At 35.4% G+C, this 20,926-nt stretch overlaps 1 protein-coding gene across 3 annotated transcripts in view; it reads right to left on the bottom strand.

Annotated features, from left to right (window-relative positions):
* Positions 1 to 33: 33 nt before the first annotated feature.
* LOC149486998 (uncharacterized) overlaps positions 34 to 20,926 on the bottom strand; it is a 33,904-nt gene continuing 13,011 nt past the window's right edge. For 2 of the 3 annotated variants that reach the window (XM_089696957.1, XM_089696959.1), the window contains exons 7-28: positions 16,722 to 16,803; positions 15,592 to 15,624; positions 14,720 to 14,983; positions 13,012 to 14,542; positions 12,520 to 12,718; positions 12,088 to 12,212; positions 11,448 to 11,666; positions 10,797 to 11,124; positions 10,251 to 10,489; positions 9,665 to 9,829; positions 9,231 to 9,397; positions 9,002 to 9,117; positions 8,575 to 8,801; positions 7,638 to 7,875; positions 7,127 to 7,402; positions 6,625 to 6,763; positions 5,947 to 6,052; positions 5,502 to 5,627; positions 4,339 to 4,481; positions 2,602 to 2,813; positions 1,799 to 1,996; positions 34 to 288 (exon numbers count right to left, since the gene is read on the bottom strand). In XM_089696957.1, the coding sequence (XP_089553083.1) occupies positions 227 to 288; positions 1,799 to 1,996; positions 2,602 to 2,813; positions 4,339 to 4,481; positions 5,502 to 5,627; positions 5,947 to 6,052; positions 6,625 to 6,763; positions 7,127 to 7,402; positions 7,638 to 7,875; positions 8,575 to 8,801; positions 9,002 to 9,117; positions 9,231 to 9,397; positions 9,665 to 9,829; positions 10,251 to 10,489; positions 10,797 to 11,124; positions 11,448 to 11,666; positions 12,088 to 12,212; positions 12,520 to 12,718; positions 13,012 to 14,542; positions 14,720 to 14,983; positions 15,592 to 15,624; positions 16,722 to 16,803 (5,195 nt within the window). In that variant the 3' untranslated portion in view covers positions 34 to 226. The remainder of the gene's footprint in view (positions 289 to 1,798; positions 1,997 to 2,601; positions 2,814 to 4,338; positions 4,482 to 5,501; positions 5,628 to 5,946; positions 6,053 to 6,624; positions 6,764 to 7,126; positions 7,403 to 7,637; positions 7,876 to 8,574; positions 8,802 to 9,001; positions 9,118 to 9,230; positions 9,398 to 9,664; positions 9,830 to 10,250; positions 10,490 to 10,796; positions 11,125 to 11,447; positions 11,667 to 12,087; positions 12,213 to 12,519; positions 12,719 to 13,011; positions 14,543 to 14,719; positions 14,984 to 15,591; positions 15,625 to 16,721; positions 16,804 to 20,926) is intronic. The other variant, XM_089696960.1, reaches the window with a different exon arrangement.

The following is a 20,926-nucleotide window of genomic DNA, read 5'->3' as shown; positions in this document are numbered from 1 at the left end:
ATAATATTTTATTCACTAACTTTAACACAATCTGATTTAAATCCAGCAACATTTATATCCCATTTTTACATTAAATAATCTTAGAGTGAAAGGGACAAACGATGATCAGCTTTAAAACAGATAAAAAATATTTATAAGTAATTTTGCTTTTTTTACATTTTCAATAATCACGATGCGGGTAGTGTAATAAAATGACAAGATCACAATAAAATCACATTAGAGAGGTTCACGCGATAACGAGAGGCTCGTCGTCCGAGAAACCGTGGATTGGCGGTACGTCATCATCTTCTGTAAAAATAACAAAAAAATATGTTAAATACTAAAGTAAGGAAAAAATTGTCAGCGATGCATGAAAAATCTTAAAAACTAATATACTAGAATTGATTATTATTTATTTATTTAATTAGCCCTCATTTCACACCACACCATCTTACATACACTACGGAACTAATTTTATACAAATTATGTATGCCTGAAAGGTAAAGGTTGGAATAAATAAGGGTATTTTTATTCGAATATATTACGACCCGCGATAACAGAAAGGTCACTTGTATAAGACAGATTATGGTTTGGAAAGACACGACTTTTATCCGGACACTTAATGGACTGGAATAACATAAAGAATATTTGTATCGAGACATAATTTTACAACCCGAAACAAGAAAAGGTTCAAAAATCCGTCTTAGGGACAAATTCAAACATTTATTCAAAGATTCTTATGGAAGCACTTTTGAATTGTCAAAATGCATTATATTTACAGACTATAAACCTAATAGTCCGGGATACATCGCCCATTTTTGCAAGTGATTACTATCAAGCTAATTTTTCGTGAGTAGCTTTATTTTGATGAGATGCCCAATAATTTCATGTACGAAACTCTCGATTGTGGTAGCTACCAGAGGAAACAAGGATAAAATATTTTGATTTGATGGTTCTCAAATATTAATTACTAACTGAATGTTTTTTTTTTGTTCAATCTAAAGATAATTATCTAAATTATTCGAAAAAATATTTGTCCTACAAAATCTATGGTTTGATCAAAGAGTCCCCCTTTCCAATGTGTATCGATAACGAAGTCATCATAAATGATTACTAACCAGCTGATTTTTTTTATTTTCACTTATTTATTACTTATATAATTCAACAGACATATTGTCCTACAAATTGCGTAATAAATATTTGAGAACCGTCAAATCAAAAATTTTTATCCTTGTTACCTCTGTAAGCTACCACAATCGAGAGTTTCGTACATGAAATTATTGGGCATCTCATCAAAATAAAGCTACTCACGAAAAATTAGCTTGATAGTAATCACTTGCAAAAATGGGCGATGTATCCCGGACTATAACCAACGAACACACTATAAACTCACAAGGACCTCTGCTTTATATCTTAGCCACAATTTTTGAACATACGCGGACGATAAACGAAATTAAATGTTTACAAGAATCTAAAGAAAACAAAACTTATTGTCCCACGAGAAGATGAAATAAAATGGAATGGAACGGAACTCAACAAAACAAAACTAAGCGAAAATTAAATGTCCGAATAAAATTGCAATTTTGAACCACAAAAATGTGTCAGTTCAATCACCAGGCGCATGCCCGAGTAGATAGTGAATGGATCTCCTGTATTTCAAGCGCTTTTCCTCCAAGGCCCATTGAATGGCGATACCGGTATACAAGAACTCAACCGTCGGTGGTAGCTATGGTAGTTAGGTCGCGTCGCATACTGCACTCGCTGCACTAGACGTGTCCTCCACCTTACAGCAACTAGCAAGCAAGAGCACACGACTCACCGTGGTCGATGGTGGCCTGTCCCCGGCGGCTGTCGTACCGCGGCGTGGCGGCGAGGCGCAGGAACGAGCGGTTGAGGCGGCGGTGCTTCAGCGCCACGTGCAGCAGCGCGCCGCCCAGCAGCACCGCCGCCAGCGCCGCCGCCCCCGCGCCCCACCACACCGCGCCCGCTGCACTCGACGTGTCCTCTGCTGCTGCACCTGTACAACATTGCATTTAGCACAGATTTAGTACACGACTCAAACTTAATGGCGACTCGGAACATCGTACGTTCCGATGTGCAATACGCAATTTTGGGTATCAGCGGTCTTGTCAATTTGACTGTACCTGCGCGCACCTGCACTCGCACCTAACTTCCGAACCGCCATTAAGTTTGAATCGAATAATTGATTCTTTGAATTTAATATTTTATACGGCAAACACAACCAGTGTTGTTTATGGGTGACAAATGGCCATGACGAGATCATATTACAATTAGTGGTCATCTGGAAATGAGTGTTTTAAAAAATGCTATTAAACCGAATTCATAAATAAACTAAAATAAACTAAAATAAACATAAATGTGATTAATAAAGTTAATCACCGTTTGTAACGCGGGAGAAATTTCTATGAAACGAATTAATTAGCAACCTAATTTATTTTTTCTATACAAAATTGTCATCTGAAATGTCGTCTGTTTTTTCCACAACCCAGTTGTTTCTTTCCACATTTCAAAACTATTCAGAATTTAGAATAGAGCCATACGCGCTCCATCACAAAATTCCCATTACAAATCCTGAAACACTATAACCCACATTTAACTCACCCAACATTTCCAAAGTCTGCACCTCGCTGAGATCGCTATAATACCCGTCGTCTGTCACAGCCCGAACGCTCACGTACATCGGCCCTTTGCCCATTATTGGTACATTCATTAATAGAGGCGAGAATTCCGTCTCCGCTGTGGTCATATCTGGTGTTGGGATCAAAAGGTCCTCGGGGATCTCCTTTTCTGACACTATGACTTGGTACTTGTGTCTGAAATTTGGTTTATTTTGATTAATAACTCAAGCCCCGGAACCCACAGACACAATAGAAAATCTATTGTGTCTGGGACCGATCAGGCCGCTTGGGGCTCAATGGGTTAATAAGTGTGGTTGTGTATAAGTAGGTGTAAAATTGTTGTAAAAGAGACTTGTGAAGGTGAAGCTTAATTTCAGAGATCATAATAATTTCTTAATATAAAAAAATTGCACATTTATTGCAAGGGGAACTACAGCGTAAATTGAATTAACCTACGATTAAGGTTATTAAAAAATTTGAGTATTATTACAAGACTAGCTTTCCTCCTGCGGCTTCGCCCGCTTTGTCTAAAACATAATAAATTATATACTAAAACCTTCCTCTTGAATCACTCTATCTATTAAAAAAACCGCATCAAAATCCGTTGCGTAGTTTTAAAGATTTAAGCATACATAGGGACCAGAGGCGGCTCGCCCTAAGGAGCGCTGGTGCAGTGAACTCCCATAAATAATTATAATAAAATCACACTCCTTAATTTCATTATTTAATATTAATTATTACTATTTAAAATCAATCGTAATCGTAAAAAACTACTGTCAATACCAATGAATATATCCATCATTCCATACACCTGAATAATACTGTATTATACAGTAACGCGCGAAGCGGAGCGCTCACGATTGCGCTCCAATGAAAAAATATTTAGTACATTTCCTAATAGGAAATCCAATAGGAGTGAAAGAGAGGGTATGCCAGTGCCCTGCGCGCGTGAAACAGAAGATTTTCTATGGAAAAATAGCAAAATTCGGAGCGCCGCTCGCGCAAACGTTGCCGGTTCGTTTTTACCGCCGCGCCTGGCGCCCGTACACAGGACAGCGATTGCGCGCGAGGTTGCCATATATTATAAACAAACACTCGACTCTCGAGTCAACTTCAATGCACGCGCGCGAATGCAAATTCGGGAAGTTTCTAATTAAAATCATAAGATACGTGTTGAAATAGTATGTAGTTATCAGTATTACTTGTGAGTGTGAAAATGAACAATTATAATGTGGCGTTCATTAAAAAGTGTGTTAAAACGTTACAAATTCGGCTTGAATTGAAAGCTAAGGGACTGCCACGGCCTGAACTTGACCTTACGCAAAAATGTACGACAAAAACGAAAACATATAGGTACGCGTGTATTTAAATCCGAACAATATTATGTGAAAACACCGTGGTTGTGTGGTTGTGATGAAAGCAACAACAGACATTTACGAATGTCTTGTCGCTTTGAGTTATAGATATTTTTGCACACCAAAAAGAAAGACGTATGTATTTCCTTTATAAGTAATTTTTTTGATAAATGTACTGTTTTACACCATGTATTTTCAGTGTTTTATTTCAAGTGAACACCCATAAAATTTTGTCACGAGCCGCCTCTGATAGGGACATAGGGACAGAGAAAGCGACTTTGTTTTATACTATGTAGTGATTTACATAAATAACGTCTTACGTTTAATTTACGTGTTATTTAACTACAACATATAAAGCAACATACTTATTCGTATCATTGTGTTGCGGATGATCCCAACTCAACATAATATGGCCGCTCGGTGAGAGCCACGCTACGACCGCGTGCGGCGGCTGAATGATACCGCTGCGTGCGTGCCCGCAGTGCGGCGTCGAGTTCTTTGCTGCCGTCTGTAATAAATTTATTGAAGTGAAACTTCTTTATCGGGGTTGGACAAAAATTTTGTGTAACATTTTTGCGTTACGCCGTACGCGTGACATTTATGCGTTACGCCGTACGCGTGACATTTTTGCGTTACGCCATACTCGTGACATTTTTAAGGTCATAAAGAAGTTTCACTTCTTACGTGTGTACTCTAGTACACGCATACATTTTTATTTATTTAATACATTTATTAGACACTAGCTGTGCCCCGTTTCCTCCGCTCCTGTTGGCCTTAGCGTGATGATATAAAGCCTTTCTCGATAAATGGGCTATATAACACCGAAATACATATTATGTAGTTAGATATAAGTTACATATTATGTAATATTGACATGATTTTAAAAGAGCAACTATGGAGTTTCTTGCCGATTCTTCTCCATAGATACTGCTTTCCGAATCGGTGGTAAATGTTAAAAATACTTATGTAATGACGATTCGAAAGTGCTACTAAATAGTAGTCTAATTGAATAAATGAATGTTTGAGTTTGAGTTTGAAATAATTTTTCAAATCGGACCAGTACTTCCTGAGATTAGCGAGTTCAAACAAAGAAACTCTTCAGCTTTATAATATTAGTATAAATAAGCAAATTTTGTCAAAAAAGGCTAGTTAAAGGCTAAAAAGACCAGGCTTGCTCTACTAGGCAGGCAAGGCGAAAGAGAAAGTAGTAACATAAAACGTGACTTATTTATTGCTATAAATACGAACATTTTAAAGCGATGAATGTATCTCGATAAAAATTCATTATATAATTACCATTTTATATTTCAACGGTCACGATTTCATTATACTTACTTTGTTAAGTTAATATAAAAGTTATATAATATGAATTAAATACTATTCGGAAATAGATCTTACAAAACATTTAACTTACTCGTAGAATTTATATTTTTTGGTTTTATGGCATTCAAATGCTTTATAATTATAAATTTATAAAGAATAGAATATACATTTATAAAGAATAAATATAAACTTATATTAAACTTACTCGTAAACAAATATAATATCTGCCGCCAACTGGCACATTGTACATCGTATGCACGAGCGTTACATTGCTGCTCGGCTTCAGTTCATACCGACTCGTTACATTGCGCGTTTCTTCTGTTATATCCATCTGTAAAATACAATAGTTTCATAAAAATAATAACAAGGTAGAATAAGGAGTCGTTTATTTTGGTGAAATAATAGCGATCGTTTGGAGTTCCAGAGAATCACAAAAAAATAACGTCTACAAAACTAGATAAAACTAGAGAAATAGTGCTACGTGATTTTAGCAAGTGATAACATGGCACTTTAAGAGACATTTTAATCTAAAATATTAACGGATCCATTTTTTCACACATATAATTATCTCTTTCAATTGCAGTATTTTGTATCTACTTAGAAAATACGTCGCTTGTTTAAACAAAAAAAAGCATATCATAGTAACTCACCCTGTATGCGACAGGCTCACGAATGACGTCACAATTGGCCTTCCAATGTATTTGCAACTCCTTTTTCTTTTCATCATATTCAAAGTGTAGGTCTTTAACTGGTGCCCTGACAAAGAAAATATACATAGATATACATCAATCAGATATAAACAAAATACGTAAGGTCGGATATAAAACTTATACCAATATAATTTATTTTTTGATTAGTTTTTGATTAGTTCTCAAACAATAGATTTATGTTATTCATTTTTAGGGCCGATTTTTCAATGCTTGGATAAAAGTTATCCGTCCAATAAAGTATTACACTATGATATTAAGAGCGAGCGCGCACGAGCCACTTTGTCTCCGCAACTATTTTGTCTCCGCAACTATTTTGTCTCTCCACCCATGGGCTAGTATGAAAGTGCGCGCACGTAGCGACGCAACTCCCCATACAAATTGATGGGAGAGACAAAATAGTTGCGGAGACAAAGTTGCTCGTGCGCGCTAGCTCTTAAATTTCACGTAAACTGTCAAATACGGACAATTAGAATACGTTTTTAAAATGGTAGTTTTATACATTATTCGATGAATAAGTTTTATCCAAGCATTGAAAAATCAGCCCTTACAATTATAAAGTCACGTAAGTATATTATTATGTATTTTTTTTTTCTTTAAAAATTAAAAAGCCATACTAACTTTTCATTTTCCCTAGTAATAATCTCTTTAACAGACGCCAGAGGTCCATTTCGCAGACCCACAGTGAACAAGTAACTTTCGCACGCGTTCAGACCGTCGATCACCATGCCCGTTTCCTTCGTGTAAATTATCTTTTTATCTGGAAATTATGGAATGTCAATTTTCATTATCAAATGAAAAATGTCATGTCAAAACAAACATTGTTTAGTATGTTAAAATAGTGTAAAGTTTTGGCATTATATTATATTCTGTTTTATACATTCCAACTTGCAAAGATACTTTAGTTTGACTTAATATTATTGTAATAAAAAAGGGCACATGTCAAACAGTCAGAAGTGAAACTTCTTTGGCATTCAAAACAAAATACAAAATCGTCGCCTTCTCCATGACGTGATGGTATTGGCATGACGCGACATTGAAATTTTACTCACAACGCGCCTAAACTCACTTCAATTAATTCGAACAGTTTATACAAGAGACATTAACTTAAAAATTCTCATACCTTGTGTCAATTCCCTCGGATGCATCCTGAAGTTAGCAATATTCGTATACAGCACTTGATACTCAAGTTCCTGGTCCTTATACCGCTCAGAGACCGGCGGGGACCAGTTCAATTGTACCGACGTACCCTTTTCCTTCAATAATACCGCAGTGACGTTTGTCCTTTCATGTGGTATACCGCTCTTTGGTATCGGTATGGTAAACGGTTCGCCGATAATTTGGTCCTTATATGCTTTTATGTCTACGTATATTTGGACGCCGGGCGGGAGGTTTGTTACTGCAAAATGCAAAAGTCTTGAAGTTATGCAAAACAGTGTTAATTTAATATGTCTGTAAATTGTGATTTCTGGAGTTAATAAGCTCTTATCAATTATTGGAAATGAATTATGTATAAATAATTAATACTTTCAATCGAATCTGGAGAGCTCAGAAACAATTGCAAATCAGATTTGATGCATAATTATGTACCGATTTTCTTCATAAATTGCACTATCAACATAAAAAAAACTCACGTGTGACATTATTCATCCTCGTCTTGATAACCTCGGGCTTAGCGTAATTCCACGGCAATGTAGTTTCCACAATATATCCCTCGACGCCTCTCAATTTATGCCATTCAAGCGATACAGCTGTATCGTTGATTCTAGCTAAACTAACGTTAACTATCTCATCCACGTCACCGACGTCGTCGAACATTAGGTAGGATATGTCCGTCCAGTTTGAAGAGTAAGCGGAATTTGATGCTGTCACCTAAAATATTATTTTGAAGTGAAACTTCTTTATCGGGGTTGGACAAAAATTTAGTGTAACATTTTTGAAATGAAATGAAATATGAAATGAAATAACTTTATTATGGACATAATATTATGAAAAAAAAAGATACAATATAGATGAAAAAAAAGGAACTTAAAAAACTTTTGCGTTACGCCGTACGCGTGACATTTTTGCGTTACGCCGTACGCGTGACATTTTTGCGTTACGCCATACTCGTGACATTTATAAGGTCATAAAGAAGTTTCACTTCTTACGTGTGTACTCTAGTACACGCATACATTTTTTTTTTATTAAAATTTCCGGCATGTATGATTTTTTGTCGTATCCCTATAACTAGAAAAATAAGTTAACAAGAGTAGATACTTTTTATAGTACAATTTAATACCGTACACGTGAATGTGCATTATTTTTAAATTCCTCCCAGGAAATATGTTGTGTAGTGTGTTGCTTTCTTATCATTGTGATCAATAATAAAACTTTTAATAATTGCCTTTCAAACACACTACAATAAATAAATAAATAAATATTTCAGGACAATTTTCACACACGGCACTATCTGATTCCATACTAAGCTTTGGCTGATAAACATACATATATAATTTTAAATAAATACTTATATAGATAATCTAATTCATTAGTGTATGACATCAAACACAGGCTATATTCACAACTTACCCAGAAGGAATAATTCGTTCCCGGTTTGAAGTACGCATTAAGCACGTAACTAACGGTCGCGTTTGGTTCAGTAGCGGGCACCACTTTCATTATAGGGGGTAGTGGGGGCACATAGTATACGGAATAGTGTGTGATAACTCCCCGGGGGGTAAGGGGCGGGTCCCATACTAGGTTCACTCTACTGCCGACCATTTGACGTACTGTGAGGCGACGCGGTGCGGATGGTACTGCAAAAAGTATAAAATTATAGTTTTATGAAGCAGTGTAATGTTTTATACAGATACAATTGTGTTTACAAGTAAAATATGTAAGTTTTACAGAAAGACTGATCTTTGAAAATATTTTTGTAAATCGTGATAAAGACTGAAAATATTTGGACAGAATCACTTGTAATAAAAAAAAACTTTAAATTGTCAAAAGTGTTTACCTCCTTCACCAGTTGTAGTATTGACGTATTCAAATGAAGCGTAAGTTTTGTTGGACTCGCTATTCCGTATATAAAACGTTACATTGTAGTTCGTATATGGTTCTAAATTAGTAAACCTACAAAAGTACAATTTATATAAATACACAAGAGTTAATTTGCGCTAATTTAGAATTTCACATAATAGTAGGTGATACTACAAAAAATTGTAAAATAAATGTAAAGAACATACCTATAAACGGTATCATTGATCCAAGTCATATTCTTCCAATTATTTTCGCCGGCTTTGGTTATAGATGGCAGGAAATTATACATGACGGTGTTCTGTTGAGCCATCCAGCAGGATATTAGGAAACTCGTCGCGGTTATTGACGATTGGTCCACTCCTATACTGAGGAACTGAAAGATATTCACGTTATTAATATTCTTCTTCACTACATAGTATAAAACAAAGTCGCTTTCTCTGTCCCTATGTCCCTATGTAAGCTTATCTTTAAAACTACGCAACGGATTTTGATGCGGTGTTTTTTAATAGATAGAGTGATTCAAGAGGAAGGTTTTAGTATATAATTTATTAGGTTTTAGACAAAGCGGGAGAACTTCAACAAAATCGGTATATTTTCGTTTTGAACTAGCCATTTTAAAAATAAATACCAATTTATTTACCTTGTACATATTATTGTTCTGTCCATTAGCGCTGGAACAGTTCTGTTCATCGGTCCCGTCATAGCAATCCCGTCGTCCGTTACACAACATAGAGGGCCAGAGACATTTGGTGCCGTCATCGCAATCGAAGAATTTCGATGAACAGTTTCCAGATCGTGGTAGACCCTAGTAAATTTATATATTTTTAACTGCCTAATTAATTAATTACATATTTTCTGCAGATTTTATTATAGCAATTTTATGTGTAAATTGTACTTTCTTAATACTATGATAATGGAGGATCGTTTAAAATTTTTAACCTCTGTCAAGGTAAAGCCGATTTCATTTTGACAAAACTAACAAATCTTGGCCCTCCTTACATAGTATGCAATCCACATTACAAGCAGATCTTAAGGCCTCTCCACTCACCTCTATGCAATATATTTCGTCGCTTCTATCCGCACAATCCAGTACTTTGTCACACAGCTTGTCCACACGCACACAGCCGCGTCCATCATTACATGGAGTACTATCTGCGTCACACGCGGGCGTTGCGGGTGTGTGCGTGCCACTGCCGTGTGTGTGTGTGTACTATGAACCAACTCACCTCTATGCAATATATCTCGTCGCTCCTATCCGCGCAGTCCAGTACTTTGTCGCACAGCTTGTCCACACGCACACAGCCGCGTCCATCGTTACACGGAGTACTGTCTGCGTCACACGCGGGCGTTGCGGGTGTGTGCGTGCCGCTGCCGTGTGTGTGTGCGCCGGCACAACCACGCTCGTCCGCACCGTCCGCGCAGTCCTTTGCTGTATCGCACACCCATGATAGGGGTATGCATACACCTGGACAATTTGTTGGTCAATTAATAATGAATAAAATAGAATAAAATTTATTTTCAAGATACAATTAAGAAAAAACTATACGTATGCCTTATTCACTACACTACTTTACTTGTAAATGTATGTTCTATTTGTTCTGATTGTATGCCTTTGTTTGTTTTATGTATCTATGTGGTTTCTGTTTATGGTCAATAAATTTTTTTTTCATGGCAATAGAACAAGAAATTGAAAAATAAATTAACAGTGAAGTAATTCAGTTCATTTCAGTCAGTCGAGAATGTCAATTCCATATAATGATCAATAAACTCACCCGGTGAGCACGTAAACTGGTTCTTCCCGCACTTCTGCTTAGTCGCATCATGTTCCGGACTGACAGCACTCGTGTCTGGCACAATAAAGCCGCACGCAGCTTCATCCGAATTATCTCCACAATCGTTGATGCCATCACATCTCCACCAATATGGCAAACAGTTTCCATTATCACACTTGAACATCCAGTCAAGACAAGAGCCGTTTGTGGGGAAATCGGGCTTGTCTGTATTCGGTCTAGGTATTAACTTGGTGTGGCTCGATGTGTTCGTACAGTTCTTCTCGTCGAACGCTTCGTCATCGCTGCAGTCGTTTTCACCGTCACATACCTGGTGATGATAGAAAGATTTACATTATTATATGATTATAATATGATCAATAAAATTAATTATACCTCAATATCGAAAAAGTTTAAAATAATATTATTAGCAATTAGCAATTCAGAAAATTTGTATAGGTGTGAGACATGAATTTTAACATATTTTTTTTGTTTGATTTTAAATTTTCACATTTCGAAAGTAAATAGATATGGATGGAAAAACGCAGTTTTGTATTATTTCATTTAACTCAGCATGATTAAATTACAAAATTAAATAAACCTTTTCAGTATGTGTAGTGGTAATAGTAGTTTATTTTACACAAATCCACTCACCCACGAGCTATAAATACACTTTCCAGTCGGACACCTGAACATATACGGCCCGCACGTAGACTGTCTGCATTTTTCATCGGTCTCGTCCTCCCCCGAGGGGCAGTCGAGCTCACCGTCGCACACCCACGACGTGGGGATACAGAGGGCGTGCGAGTCGTTACCGCAAGCGAACACGTTTACACTGCACGTGAGACTATCTGGACGTTTGGGGGGAGTTTGCTGGAATCAGGTTAGATATTACAAGATATAAATACGCAATACAGAAAAAAATACACGAATAAAAAATAAGAATACAAAAATAATATATCTAATGTTGCTAAAATGGTCCCCGCTTCAGTGTACGTTACAAAGAATATGATTATGCATTGAATATTAATAAACAATAATTATTTCATAAATGAAGTGTTTTGAAATATATTTTAATTCATCATCATCATCGGCCCATATACGTTCCCACTGCTGAAACACGGGCCTATGAGAGAGATTTAGTTCACGAACATTTATTTGATACACGTTAACATAGTACATGTTTGAATGTGCCACTAAATAGTCGAAATTGTAAAAATATGATGAGCTATCAAAGGAAAATAATTTCCGAATGCAATCAAAAATAAAATCTAAGCAATAAATATTATATTACCGTGCAATTGCGCTCGTCTGATCCATCCTTGCAGTCGTTGTCTCCATCGCACAACCATCTCTTTTCTATGCATTGACCGTTTTGACATTGGAACTGTGTTTCGGTGCAGTTTTGTTTCACGCAATCTAAAAATAATGTTCTTATAAATTTACTGCAACTAAATCGTTTAAGTTTAAACTTAAACGATTCTTCACAATAATACACATCGTCTGATGTTAAAAGGTAGCAAAAGGCTAGAAAAAAATTAAGAGACTGATCTGTTATCCTAATGTTCCAGTTATAATATCATGCTACATACTGCCATCAGGACACACGCAATAATTATTGTTGCGCACACGCACGCGCTCTCATCAGACATATCGCCGCAATTGTTAGTCCCACTACCACGTTACCATGACAACAACACAGCCCACTGTAACCATGACAACGCACCTTTCTCATCGCTCATATCCGGGCAGTCGATATCACCATCGCATCGCCACTGCGGCATATAACAACTGCCGTCAGAACACGCGACCATTGGAGGTGTGCACACACAACCGCTCTCGTCAGACATATCGCCGCAGTCGTCGTTGCCGTCGCAGTGCCACGTGCTCGTGATGCACATGCCGTTCTTGCACGTGAATTGGTCCTGGGAACGAAAGAGTATGAGTATTTCACGTCTTTATAAATTTAAATCTTGTTTTTAACTTTGATTCCCCAAGTATAAAACAAGATTTGTGTGGATTATATTATTAACGATTGTGAATGTATGTCTGTATTACTATAATTCAAACAATGTTTATTAGTATGTGTAATGGCTAAGGTTTAATAACATGGCATTAATTATTTTAACTTTTACATTATTTTAGAATCTGATTCAATTAACAGCAACAAAACAATACAAATACTATATGACGAAATACAAAAAAGTAAACAACTTACAGGTCCACAAGTGCCAGCCTTCATTGGACAGGTCATATTCGGCGCCGGTTCCATACCATTTGGACACATACATTTTCCATTAATTTTCTTAAAACCATCTGGACACAAACAGCTGAACGTATGTCCTGGTCCACCCAAGCAAAGAGTATCACAACTTGTATTTTTGTAAGAACAAGCATTGCTTCCATGCTGCATGAAATGTGCGAACACTTTCAAATCCATCAGACCGCTAAAAGAATTGTTGATTGTAATCACATTCGCTCCAGTGTCTTTATCAGCTATAAATATAGACTTCGCTTTCCAATCATCCCAGTACATTTTGTCTTTTAAAACAGCGACCGCAAATGGATGGAAAACTTTCTCGTCATGCCACAATATCCTTTTCATGTACTGTCCGTTTAGATCTGCACTCGCTATATAATCTTCCATAGCATCTACCCAGTATATTCTCTCAGCCATCTGATCAATTGTTATTCCATTAGGCCATTGTACTACGGGATGTGTGAACAGTTTCTTAACATTTGTACCGTCGAGGTTTGATCTTGAAACTGACGGGTTTTTCCTGTCCCAATCAGTCCAGAAGAGATAGCCGGCTTTGGGATGTACAGCAATACCTCTTGGCTTTGACAATACTTTTGAGTCCAAAATTGTAGTTCTCATTCTACCCATACTAGTCAGATCTGTTCTGACCGCTTCTATTTTCTTTCTAGAACCATCCACAAAGAACAATACATTAGATATCCAGTCTAACGCCATTCCTTCTATGCTTGCTAAATCTGTGTCCACTATAACTTCTTGCGTGTCGCCGTTATCGAAACACTGCCGGCTAATTTTATCATCTTCAATATCGGCCCAATAAATGCAATTATTTTTCATATCAAATTCAATAGCTACAATATTCTTTTGACCTTTTACGGGAATAATTGTGGAATTGTCGGATAGATCTATACGCGCAATTTTTTCTCTCAAAGCGACTAATATAAACTCTGTAGGTTCTTCTAAAGGACAAGGTATCATGTCCGGTTCATATGGAGAGTAGAAGGGTGTTATACAAACGTCACCGTCAATTTTTTTGTAACCTTTTGTGCGTTTATAGAAGTGCCCGGGCTGACAATCAGATGGAACAGCATATGGATCGTAGTTACTATAGCGTGTGGACCGATTGCGTACGCAAACATTACTCGAAAGGGCAAATCCAAAATCACATTCATAATCTCTGCGGCCACATTCGCAAATTTGTTTTTTAACCGGTCGGACATATCCAACGCCGTTGTAACAGTTAGCATGGGGTATACGTCGGTGGAAAATGTCCCTCTTCCCGAGAACGCAAGATACTGTTGAATTTGGAAGTAATGGAGACCAAAACTTGTAATCATCGTCTGTGCAATTGCGTGAAAATGTATTAAACAAGTCGATAGTGATAATTATCCATTGGTGTTGCTCATTCGCGGACCCGAACATCGTAAACGTCGTTGTGTTCTCTCCCGGCTCTGTCATAAGTCCATAAATGCGTAGGTCGTCTGCATTGAACCTGAGAAGCAAAGTGTAAGTTGACAATCAATACAAATCAGATACAATAATAACAAATTGATAAGAGACTTATTCAACTCCTATCAGTTAATACCAATTTACAGTGACGTTGTGACTATGATAAGTATCGATTTGTTTATTAAAAACAAAAAAAAAACTTATCACATAAATTACTTACTGATAAGAGTTCCACTCCAAGCCTTCATTTGTTGAATACAATATGCGTCTAGTTTCGCCTCTTGATTTAAAGTATTTTACGGCAACCAATACACCTCCGTGGTCGCCGTAGTTAAAGAAATAATAGTCCTTCAGAATCCTTTTCCATGTGAGACCAGCATCTCGACTTATATATACTCCAGGAATGCCTTTAAGTGATTTCCCAATAACTCCTGTTGCCATAATAATGCCCGGAGCCGATTTAGAACTCATTATGCTGGCGGATCTAAAATTAACATTTTGATAATTAAACAAATGCAGAAATAAGCACATATGATAAACGCCACACAAATCTGCCTCTGTGAATTAAACTACAACCACAAATAGGAAATACATTGTCAAAAAAAATATTGTCCACGAAGCAATTACAAAAAAATCAAAGAAGCAGATTTATGGGACCCTGTTTAATACCATTTAAGTTTCAGTAAATTCACATATTGCACACATTATCCACATTCAATTGCACACCCTTCGACAAACATTTAAATCATAAATATAAAAATTTGTGTATGAACAAACTTTATATATTTTGATCTTACAATTGCTAGATCTGTAACGTGATCGCGTAGTGACAATAAATGCTGAATTTCCTATAGGTACTGCCCATGAAGCATCACACAAAAAAAATCTCATAACTAAACAGAAGCCCCACGCATCTATCCATATTTCGAAAACGTGCAATGAGGTGAAATAATTTGAATGATTGATGATTTGCAAAATGAAAAAAGCAACCCACTTAAAAGTCTTGCAAATCCATAAAAACGTATGTTAAACATAGAAACCCTAACAAAATGCAAACATATAATAAGCATTCTCTATAACACTCTCTTTTACCTCATATCATTATTTATGATATTTCCGGGTGGGCTGTAAAAAATTTAGGTACTTTTAGGTTGTATTTTTACTATATAAAACAATTTACATGTGAGTTCAATCTGTTTTTATTTAATTTGGACTTATAAATGGTTTAATTTTGACTTATAATGGTTTTAATGGTGAAACTTGTATCTACTCTAATATTATTTTGAAATATATATATTTTCGTCTGATTTTCCTAGAAAATTGTTGTCATATGTTTATATAAAAACTATAAACGATTGCCCCCTGATTTGATATTTATTTTCTGATTACACTTAATATACGTCACAAAGAAACAAATCTGTAAATAAGTATCGCGTTCAGGTGATATTTTTTATTATCACAAGAATTCGATAACCCTTTGTCATTTGTTGTCGACAGAATTATCAAAAGAATCCTAATTATTTATCAACGATTTCCATACAGCTCATCAATTGTTATAATTGAGAGTACCTACTTAGTAGTGCCTTATTTGATAACTTATAACGCCTGAAATATAACTTTATACATAGGTAAATATGTACATCCCGTCTTGATTTCATAGTTCTTTAGAACACTGGTTTTAAATTAAAATAACAAGGTTATCTCGCTTCTCGAATACACCTAGCAGTAAAACTTTAATGTTCTATAGGTCGAAAAGTCAACATAAAGACATTAAATTCTTGTCTATAAAGTCATAATAAAATAGTTATTTATAATTTTTTATCGGTTTAATACTTTTTTATTACTAGTGTTTGCATTTAAAGAGAAAGAAGAAATTAAGTATGAGGTTAACAACAATTATTTATCCAAAATAGTAAAACTTCATTCTATAATACAATGAATCAGTTAAGCAAAGATAAAGCAAATAGTACAGATAAAACAAATCCGTTAATACGACTATTTCAACACCAAAACGAAACATATCCAAAAAGACGAAACACGATTTTTGTTTATCGCATTAATATAATCAAATTAAAGATACTTTGAAGCTAAGTTTACAAACACATCCAAAAAGGAAATAGAAAAATAGACTTTTAAAGTACAAAATTAAATGAAGTTAAGTATCCATTACCCCATTAGGAATATGAGATGAGATTAAATAGAGTTGATTGAATTATCCTCACCTTGTAACTGGATACAGTTGACTGAATTTCTGACATAAGTGTAGACTGCACGAGTTCTCAATGTGGCAATTGAGCGGTTTACCTGAAACAATTAATTACCTATTTAGTTTTAAACTAAAAAAAAGTAATTAAACTGTGTATATGAAAGGTAATGGACGAATTATGAATGAATGAATGAATGAATGAATGAATGAATGAATGAAGACGCTTTATTGTACACCATTACAAACAGGAAAAAGACATACATACAGGGTGTAATCGTTAAGTGTGCACAAGCGATTATTCCGTAACTATTGCAGATATCAAAAAACTTTAAACTGATATCGAAAGTACTTAACCTAATGAGTAAAATGGCCATAATAAATTTTTAAAAATAAAACGAGAAATAACCAAAAATGTTACATTAAACGCTCCCATACAATTTATTTCCCATACATTTTGTATTCATAGTAGATTTTCGAAGTGACGTCCTTATTGTGCAATAAAATGAGGAGGTCTATTTACAGTTTCTAAATGAACTTCCCTCCAAATTTGCGAAGTAATTAAAGCAGAAAACCAAAAAAACAAAAAAAAAAGCTAAAATCTTTCATATTAAATGTATAGGTTGATCCAAAAGTAATGATAATTGGGTATTTCCTGTGCACATAAAAATATAAAATAAATGTTTTATGCTTGCTCATGTAATCACTAAGTTATCACAAAAAAATTATATCTACAGGCCACGTTTCCAAGTATTAACATTAATTTTAATGTGAACAGTGCGAGCCAGAATGTTTCCCGACGAAAAGAAGAAACAACGATTCGACATTTAGAGGGTGAATTTCTAAATTTTTAATGAGATCAGGATAATTTTTTGTCACGATTTGTGACCATGGGCGTTACCTGGGTTCACCATGTTTATGCTGAAACCAAGAAACAATCAATGGCCTGGATGCGAGCTTCCAAAGTGACGGTGAAGATTTTCAAAGTGAAAATTAGTGGGATAGATTAAAGCCGTAGTTTTTTGGGACGCTGAAGAAATGTGGAATATTTTAAGAAGGTAGCCACTACTACACAGGGCTCTTACTACACAGACCAAATTAAAAGATTGCGGGTAGTTTAGTAAGAAAAAGAGACATGGCAAACTTCGGTCTTGAATGTTGGTTCACCAAGACAACGCACCAGATCACAAAGCGTCAGTTGCGATGGCTGTCAATCAAAAATCGGCATTGAAAATGCTTGAACACCCACCCTGTTTGTAAGATCTAGCTCCTAGTTAATTCTATCTCTTACCTCGGCACAAGAAACACCGTCGATACAAGAAATTTTAAGACGACAGCGAAGTGATGGCCGATTTTGAGGGGTTTTTGTAGATGAAGTCAAAGTTTTTTTTTCTAAGTTAAGGAAAAAAAATATCGAAGTATATTATCTAGTTAGAAGACTATCTAGAGAAATAAATAATTATTTTAACTGTAATGACCTTGTTTAATATTGATTATCATTACTTTTGGATCAACCCGTGTACATGGGATATTCATATCTCATACTAAATGTATGGGAGGGTTTAAAGTTAATTTTTTAGATATTTCTCGTATTATTTTTTAAAAATTATTATGGCCATTTTACTCATTAGGTTAAGTACTTTCGATATCAGTTTAAAGTTTTTTGATATCTGTAATAGTTACGGAATAATCGCCTGTGCACACTTAACGATTACACCCTGTATACAGAAGAGAGACATGCACAAATGGCGGCCTTATGGCTTTAGTAGCCATCTCTTCCAGGCAACCAAAAAAAATTATGTAGATAAAAAAGTAGGTATTAAAAATGATAAAGATTAAAAATATTAAAAAATTGGACGTCTTCTATCTTGATTTTGTACATGAATGAAACACGTAGGTAAAAAAGAACGTGTATGCCGAGCTCTCGAGTCAGAAGTGAAACTTCTTTGGCAAGTTTCAAAGATACAAAATCGCGTCGCCTTATTACATGACGTGGCGGTATTGCCATGACGCGACCTTGAAATGTTACTCTCAACGCGCCTAAATAAGATTCACTTTAAAAATAAGTTTATTCAAACTTTCATCAGTAAGTATTTAATATACCATTGTATAATAACCACTGAACCCCTACCCGAGTCTAAGAGGCTATTATAAAGAATTTAAGGTACTATTTTTGGCCAAATTTCACGGGAAAACACTAAGGATTGCGTGATTAAGTGCCAACCTTCAAAAAACATTTTAGTATAGTCAAAGAAGTAGCTTTCAAGATGTAAGACTAAGACGTCGATTTTCTGTGAAGGTATCATAACGTGACGATATATTATGCAAAATATTGTAAATATCTACCAAATAAAACCTCTCGACTTATGCAACATTAATTATGTATAAATTAAATTTCTATTCAATTACTGCAGTCGTTAAGCCGCACAATAATAACTTCAGGTGTTTATTATACTTGATTATTTAACGTTTTTTAATGGCCTATCTATAAGAATAGATGTTTGTGTAAGCTAATGATAGTTAAAATACATATAAAATCTATGTTTTAATAAATACGCACATAATGTGATTTTTTATCATAAACTAATCTAACAAATCCAGATGCCACTTTGACGGATTTCACTAAAACATAAGTAAGGTTTCAATTAAAAAAAATGTTGTGTGGTTTTATGAAACCACGGTAAAAGTGAAACTGTTCGAACGGTTCCGAACACTGCTTTGTGTAGCGCATGTCGCGTGCCGAGTAGGTATACCTACTCGGCAGCCGCGATACACGCGACATGCGCTACACAGACCAAAAAGTTTGAGACGATGTAATAAAAGTTTCACTTTAAAACCTTTGATAACAAAACAACAAAATAAACAATTATATAAATAGAACGATTGTCGTCATTATCTATATCTATATTCTATATCTACACTAATATCACAGTATTACCATCCTACAGTATGGCGACGAATGTACTTGTGCAGAGAAACGGAGGGGAACTGGCGGGGGTCGGGCGACGCGGGCCGCTTAATGCAATCTCACTGAGTTTGCATTAACTTTCGCGAAAGGATGACGCAGTCGTATTTTTTTGTAATAATTTTATTATACATAGGTACTTACATTTTCTATTATGACGCGCAAAAACTGTTCCGTTTACGGATGTAAATCTACATTGAAATCCCAGAAGGAAACAATATTTCAGAAAGATTGTATTAATTGTATCTGTTGAATTAAAATCAAAGCTATGTATATGTTGTCCTCATTATTTTCTAATCAGATTGTACATCCCAATGCGAATGCATTACTTAGTTAAATGGTATAATATACAATTAAGAACATCCAAAAATAAAGTGTCCACGTAAATAATATTTAGCAGTGCAATATCTGTAATTATATATTTATGAACAAATAATTACATCAGATTTAATAATCGCAATTATTTTGAATGTACATATGAATAAATGATTTCATCATAATATTAATAATCAAAATTGTTTTATTTCCCATTTGTTGCAACCCTAGCGTATTTTCGTGTGGCAGCGTAAGTACCTACGCTGGCGGCGGCATCGCGCGACATCAAAGGCGATTCCTTACTGTAGGAAATAATATTGTAATACTGTGCTAATATTATAAAGAGGAAAACTTTGTTTGTTTGATTGTAATGAATAGGCTCATTAACTACTGGACCGATTTTAAAAATTCTTCTCGTAAATTCTAAACGATTGAACTGACAATATTATGTAGAGCTAGGTTACATTTAGAATGTACTTTTTTCAATTATCTTTTTCTTTGAATGTTATTATTGCCGTCCGCGTCGCCTCTAATGTATTTTCCTCCTAACCATTTTCCTTAACACGATTTATATCTGTACTAGCATTTTTAATGCAAAATTCTGCCTGTCTGTTACGCATTCATGGCCAAACCATAGCTCACTGATTAGAATGACTGATGAAATTTTGAATAAAAATAGTTTAGTAATGATGGTTTAAAGTTTAAACTTTTGTTTATCTTCTTATCTATAATATAAAAATGAATCCCAAAATGTGTTGGTAAGCGCATAACTTGAGAACGGCTGAACCGATTTCGATAATTCTTTTTTTATTATATTCCTTGAAGTACGAGGATGGTTCTTATGTAGAGAAAACGTAAATATGTATCACGGGCGAAGCCGGGGCGGACCACTAGTAAATATATAAAAATGAATCGCAAAATGTGTTGGTAAGCGCATAACTCGA

Source organism: Colias philodice, chromosome 7 (genome assembly GCF_061535455.1).
Source record: "Colias philodice isolate Cphi_HAF_F1 chromosome 7, ilColPhil1 Martin Lab GWU primary, whole genome shotgun sequence".
NCBI lineage: Eukaryota > Metazoa > Arthropoda > Insecta > Lepidoptera > Pieridae > Colias > Colias philodice.
Note: the sequence above shows the minus strand (reverse complement) of the source record. Positions and strands in the feature narration are given on the sequence as shown.